Below are 7,141 nucleotides of genomic sequence, written 5' to 3'. Positions count from 1 at the left end.
CAGACTCACTGGAATTATTCAGGCAGGGGGTCCTCAGCAGCAGAGAGCAGATTTGGGAGCAACAGCTTCTATGATTCAGTCACAGGACTTTTTTTGGACAGTTTGAGGGGTTTGCCCTGACACAACAGACGGGCAGCAGAAAGCTGCAGATGGGCAGCTGAGAGATCTGAGAGATCAGAGAGAAGTAAAAGAGAGAAGAAAGAGAAGCAGACCAACTCAAAAGACTGTAAGGGGAGCAAGTTTGGCCGCTGTCTGTTTCCTTCTCTTAATCCTTAAATCTTCTGTAATCAGGATGAGAGGAAGAGAGCACGTTGGCTGACTTAGGACAGCAGAGTCTATGTTGGGACCTGGCTGATGAGGCAACCTTACTGGGCACTAGTAGAAATGGAGGGAGGGGAAAATCTGGAGCTGCAGTCAGTTTTGGGAAACTTAGCCTTAACCAGGTTCTACTAAGCGCCAGCGAGAAGCGTGGAAGTCCAGGATGGTTTAACTGTCAAGAGGAAGTAAGAAACCAGAGGAGAAAAAAAAGAAGAGGACTAACTCATGGCTGAACTGCTTTCAGGTGAGAGCTGTGTTATTATTTTTAGTAATATTTGTTCTGACATGTGTTGTTTTTGCTTTAGTTTTTATGAACATTCCCTTTTTAATCATCTTTATTCCACCGTTAAAAGGCAAAAAAGACAGCTGACATTTAGAATTCAGAGTAAGATGTCTGGCCAGATTGCAAGGTGTTGCTCAACAGGAAGTGGAGGCCACAGTGGCCTACACATCAACACTAAAGTCAGGGCATTTTATGTTTGTGCAGAATGAGGAAGAGAGAGAAAAGACTTGTGTGGGAACTGTGCATGACAGAGTGCTGAAATACAAGCATTTGCTCGTGGGATTAAGGGATTTATGGACGTTAACAAGAGCTTATTAAAAAGATAACCAATTGGAATAACTTCTAATTACTGTGACTGACAATAGGTGCAAAACTAATTTGCTGAAAAAATGGGTGAGTTTTGTGGTGCATGCAGGACCACAGCCAGCTCTTCTGTTATTTCCAGTCTTTAAAATATAGAGAATTAGAACTAGCTGACACTATCATATTTCTGAGTCTTGAGAAATAGTGTCTTCAGTGGCTTGAAAGTATATTTACACATTAGATACAAACTTTACACTACAGGATATGCCAGTGTGCTGATGTATGGAAGCACAGGATAACAGTGTTAAGACACCATGACACATGCTGTCACTAGACTGGCCTCCCATTGCTTCCAGTACCATATGGCCTTTTTCATCCCAGTTGAGTGTCCCTATGCCTTCTTTCACTTCACTGTGCAGACTGAGCGACCTCGGCTCTGCAGGATTTCTTGTTTTATAGTTGCTGTTATTTATGTGTAGATTTGTGCCTTCACATTATTTACGTTTCAGTTGTCTTAAATATATTTAAATTATGAGACTGCTTTCAAGGTGATAAGTATTTACTGTCTTTCTCTGTTGTGTGGTGCCAGTGAAAAATCAACTGGCAGCAAAGCATGTTACACAGGGAGGTTACCTATGTTGTAAATCAGAGACTTACTTTGACAGGAGGGCTGAGGTAAAGCTCTTCATCCTCTTTAGGCCTCATGCCTTTTAAACAAGGCCTTTTCAGGTCACCAGATCTATTTAAAATGCTAACTTTAAAAGCTGCCAGTCTGTGTTGCTCGTCTCACAATCACACGTGAACTGGTCTAAGGAGACTGGAATGAGACAGCAGCACTTGTTAGGATTTGGCTTTTGCAAAGGAAAAACGAATTATAGACATCGGCACATTTCAAACTATGTGCACGCAGTTTTGTGTGCATACATAATGTGTGTACACCCGGAAAAGCGCTTTCAGTGTTTCGCACATCTGTCGAAGGTAACGTTACTGCAAATGAACTCTAAGCTGCTCGTGGTTTATGCATTGTTTTTTTTGAAAAACGTTATCCCCCTTTAACTACAACAACAAACACCTGTCTGCTCAATCTGAACCTATATATGTGGCTACGGAAAATAATTGTGTGAACTGTGTTCATTTCGTGTGTATGATAACAACATTTACATTTTTCTGTTTAAGATAAGGGATCTCTGCTGCAGGCCTGACACCCAGGTGTGACCAGAGTCAGCGGGGGTTCCAATGGCTGCTGCAAATGACGACCCACACCTGGGCAGTGGCCCATCTGACGACTCAAAGATCCTCCTGGATGACTCTGACTCGGGCAGTGTGCTTTCAGACGACTCCGTGCTTCCCATCTATGAAAGGGACGGAAAATCAACAGAGCCGGCTAAAACATTGTACGAGGCCTGTGCCAAGAATGACACTGCATCCCTGCGCAGCATCATGGAGAGAGGAGTCACAAAAGATGAGGTCATGGAGCTAGACATCAATGGCAGGGTGAGATACATGTCACTTCTCATTTTTTCCACACAGGTACTATGACAATGACTTTTTTTCTTTTTTTTTTAAATCAATTAATGAAGAAAGGTAACCTCAGCATCTATAATAGGCCTATTTATTTATATCTTCTTCCCCTCAGAATGGGCTGATGCTGGCTGTGTCCAAGGGTTTTGTGGACATCGTCGCCTTGCTTCACACATGCCCATTAATAGACATCAACCATCAAGACAATGATGGCAACACTGCTGTCATGATTGCAGCCCAAGCAGGTACATCTGAAGACATCAGATGACTTCAACATCAATTCCTAAGCTGATCATAGAATATTAACATAACATAAACTTTTCAATCCAGGCTTCATCACCATCCTGAACTATATCCTTAACTACTACCCTTGTGTGGACACTGAGATCAGGGACCCCCGTGGGTTCACAGCTCTCATCAAGGCAGGCCTACAAGGCAGAGAAGAGTGTGTCTCCGCATTGCTAATGCATGGTACGTCTAGATGTCTTTCTACATCAAATCTTCTAACAATGTCCCTCACCTGTGACCGAATGTCAAGCCCACATGGAGAGTCAGGATGTACACCTCAGATGTAGAGGATTTGGTTTGGTGTGATTGCAATTAAACTCTTATAGGTATAACAAATCTATTAATGTCCTATATATGTAATATAGAGGGCAAAGCCGGACATCCGATCTGTCAACTAATCTGTTTTTTTTTCTGGACTACAGAGATTAGTCCTGTATGAACTGTGCAGGGACACATTTAAGAAAGCTCTGTAATAATTCAGTCCACGTTCTATTTAAAGTTTAATGATGTCAGACATTAATCTATAATCCATCTGTGTTCATAGTGTGCAACAAAAATATCTGTGTGTATATTTGGTCAGTTAAAGCCTTGATTATTTGCCAAGTAGACTTCCAAAGTCTCCTGAGTAGACATGACTAAGCGTCTTCAGCCAGAAATTGGTTAAACCTGGGATGTCAAACTCATCTTACACTGTGGGCCACATACAGCCAGTTTGATCTCAGGTGGGCCAGATCACCTCAGTTACTTCAGTTTTATTTATTGTTTACTTTTATAGTATACCCTCTGTCAGTGTAAAGACGTTTAGCAACATAAGCAACATAAAGAAATGTTGCTGTTGTAAATAAAGAAATCTCTCAGCATGACTCTTTGGGTTTATATTGTAAAAAACAAATGTGTAAATAGCAGAAAAACACCAGAGGTTTTTGTTATTTCGTTGTTTTTCTATTACTTAATTACTGTAATATAATATGAAAAGGTGTAAAACTTAAAAATAAAAAAATAATGCAGTTTAAAAAAAAAGTATTCCCAGCTATTTTTGTCCCATCTCACCATACTGGTGCTTGCCATCTACCTAATAACCTGTGCTCCAAAAATCACCACATGGTGGTGTTGTTACGCTGAGTTGACGGCAGTTGATTTCCTCCCACTCAACATTTCTACTGTTTTCTCTCCTCGGTGTGCAGGTGCAGATATCAATGCAGTCGACCTCGTCCAAGGGAAAGGTCTAAAGGACTGGGTTCTTAGGACAGGAAGGTTTGAGACTCTGAACAGACTGCGTCGCCTGCAAACTCGTCCTATTGCAGAACAGTTCTGTGAAAGCTACATTCCTGAGTGGCCTGAGCTAAAGCTACTGGTGGCAAAGGCCACTGCAGCCAAAACAGCAGGTCAGAAGCTGAGGCAGCGCTTAAAAGACAGTCTTAGTTTCAGCTTCCCACATGACCCCCAAGACAATGGGGTCATGGACCACATGGTGCGGATGACTACAAGCATCCACAGCCCCTTGATAGCTACTGGTTGCCGTCCACTCTGTCCCACCAGCCCCCCAGAGATTGGCAAGCGACGATTTGCTGTACCGGAACTGCTTGACAAGCACAGCAGCAAGGAACTGGAGGAGAGCATGGTGTCTCACAGTAATGGCTCCATCACTTCAGCTTCACCTGTGTCGGCCACCTCTGTATCACTGACCTCTTGCTGCCAAGACTCAGAGCGCAGGCAAAGCTCACCAACAGGTGGCATGAAAAGCTTCATCCCCCGCAGCATGGCACACAGAAACAGCATCTTCCCCTCAGGCTGCATTCCCAAAATTGAAGTTACAAAATCTGGGGAGCACACTCCAAAGAAGGAGAAAAAGAACAAAAGGCAAAAGGGTTACCTGGAACCTCCTGTCTGGAAGTACAAGGAAGCCAAGGAGGAAAAAAAGAGAGAGAAGAAAAAGCAAGAAAAGGAAAAAGAGGAACAGAAAAAATCCAAGGGGTCCAAACGTTCATGAAGTGAAAACGCCCATTTTTTTCTTTCTAGCAAAACAGTTCTGAAGTGAGCAGCTGACAAGGGAAACACATGGGTGAACCTTGATCTGGAAAATGCACTGGATGGCTTTTTTCAGCATCTTTGCACAAGCTGAAAAATTATGCTAACCAAATAGAATCTGGTTTTCCAGAGACTGTGGTTTACTGGTTTCCTGTCTGAAAGGGTGAATTGTTTTTTTGAGGATGCAATTACACTGACTGCACACACCTGCGATGGTGTTATTTTTCTCTATAAAAGGATTTTACTCATCTTCATTTCATGAACAACTTCTCAGTAGCGTGCCATTGTGGTATTTCACTGCAATATAACCAAATAGCCCATAGCCAACTGTATGTGATCAGATGCCTTCAGGGAATGTATCAAAGTCACATTTAATCAAAGACCGTGAAAGGCCAAAAAAAACCCACAAAAAAAAAACAATTTAAGCTACAAATTAAAGGAAAAAATCAGTGAGAAATGCTCCATCATGGAATAATTATGATGACTCGGAACACTGATTTCTATCCCCTCTTAGACCTGAAATATACTCCCTTACAGACTTGTGCATGGCAGCTGCAGAAACCATGAACAAGTAGCTGCTCTTATTATTTTACTTTCTCTTCTGCTTGAAGGAAGAATGCACAGTTTGTGCAGTAGCAGTATTACAACAAACCAACTACTACAGATGTTTTTTAGTTTGTGCCGTATGGAAAGCACAAGTGTGTTATCTATGGTTCAGTTCCATTAAGCGTCTCAGTGAGCCATGACAAGGACCCAGCATCCCCTGAGTGGAGGTTTAATACACTATTAATGTCTCTTAAAAAGGTATACTGGAGGCATATGTGAACATCTGCAAGGACTCTCCCTGATAATCAAAGCAGTCACTGCAACCTTGCAGATTCCAAAAGTATCAAATGTGTACAGAGACAAGTAACCCCAAGCCATGCCTGCAAAATGTAACTGCAAGGACTAAGGGTTCAGGTTTTCCTTTAATTTGTCATCTTTTCTGTGATTCTTTTGCTCTTTTTTGTGTTTTGCTGTGTCACGCAAATGATGTGAGTGTGATACTATAAAAGGAACAGAGCCATCTCTGAAGCATCTTCTTTCATACTGGAAAACAATGCTCAGTGGGATGCAAATAGAAATCTTCAGCCTGCTGCTTCATATTGTTTGTTTCATCGATTATTATTTGAAAACGAGTACTGTTGCTATTCAGGGAAATATACAATAAGCATATTATTATCATCAGAATAACAAACTGCATATTCAAGAACAGAAACCTGTTGTGGACTATAGCTTAATTTTGGGATTTTTTAAATTATTCTCTTTATAGATAAACGAACTAAAATAATAAATAATAAATCATGCATTTAACTGCAATAAATATCCCAAATACAGCTAAATATGTTTAATTGTGTTCTCTGAAAACTATATATAATTAGATACATTGTGGTGAAAATTTAGACAATCATTTCTGGGGTCATTTAAAGTCAAAACAAGAGATGCAAAAAGCTCAGGTCTTCAACATCTTTATAAAGTCTGTAAAACTGAAACTGTGTCTGCGTGTTCGTGTGTGTGTGTGTGTGTGTGTGTGTGTGTGTGTGTGTGTGTGTGTGTGTGTGTGTGTGTGTGTGTGTGTGTGTGTGTGTGTGTGTGTGTGTGTGTGTGTAAGTTTGGAATAAACTGACTGACCTTTGCAAAGGTTTGTGTGTTGGTCTTTATTACTGACAAAATATTAGTGTTTGGTGTCATCACATAGTGACCAATGGCAATTTAATTTATGCAGTGATTTGATTACACTTTAACTACATGTGTTTTACGTAAAAGATAAACACATATGTAGGCCTATTGTGCCTGCTATTCAACAGTATTAATGAGCAAGTCAAAAATGTCCTCTTTATCATCAATTTGCTTTCAGAAACTGTGAAAAAGGTCTGTGTTTAAAATCATATCACGCTTGATGTAATGTTGATTATTAAAAACATAGAGACTCAATATGTTTAACGTAAAAATATTTTTAAACTACCCTGATCTACTATGCCTTAATAAAATAGAAATTAAATACAATCCTGTGAGAATAAAAAGGATTTAAGTTTGTTTTTGACTGTAGACAGAGTTAGAACTGACCTGAGGTCAGCAGCCAGCTTGTTCCAAACCAGAACCATAAGCAAACTGGGATTTAATTCTGGGAATAGTGGTGATTTGGCGATGCATAGTACTTGAACAGGAAAAGAATTCAAGGTTACCTTCGTAACAGTTCTTTTATACGGGTACGTTCCCCTTCTTGCAGTTTTGTTTCATGAAAAATATAGAAGGGACTCACCGCCAGGGCAACATTTTCCTGCCTGATCTGCATGTGACTGACGAGCCCCGTGTCGTAACCTTGATCACACTTTCACAATGAAGTTAAATAGATTTTCT

General features: G+C 40.7%; 1 protein-coding gene across 1 annotated transcript; it reads left to right on the top strand.

Moving 5' to 3' along the window:
- The first annotated feature begins 2,114 nt into the window (after positions 1–2,114).
- Positions 2,115–5,589, top strand: ankrd33aa (ankyrin repeat domain 33Aa). Its single transcript, XM_085444595.1, is given in 5 exon segments — positions 2,115–2,398; positions 2,541–2,670; positions 2,756–2,896; positions 3,898–4,704; positions 5,546–5,589. Coding segments are annotated over 5 exon segments (1,380 nt in total). The 5' UTR covers positions 2,115–2,140.
- Positions 5,590–7,141: the final 1,552 nt, after the last annotated feature.

This window comes from Copadichromis virginalis, linkage group LG20 (genome assembly GCF_057382275.1).
Source record: "Copadichromis virginalis isolate Kocher_CV1m ecotype Utaka linkage group LG20, C_Virginalis_male_GT1.1, whole genome shotgun sequence".
Taxonomy (NCBI): Eukaryota; Metazoa; Chordata; class Actinopteri; order Cichliformes; family Cichlidae; genus Copadichromis; species Copadichromis virginalis.
The sequence above is the reverse complement of the archived record's forward strand: the minus strand, read 5'-3'. Positions and strand labels throughout refer to the sequence as shown.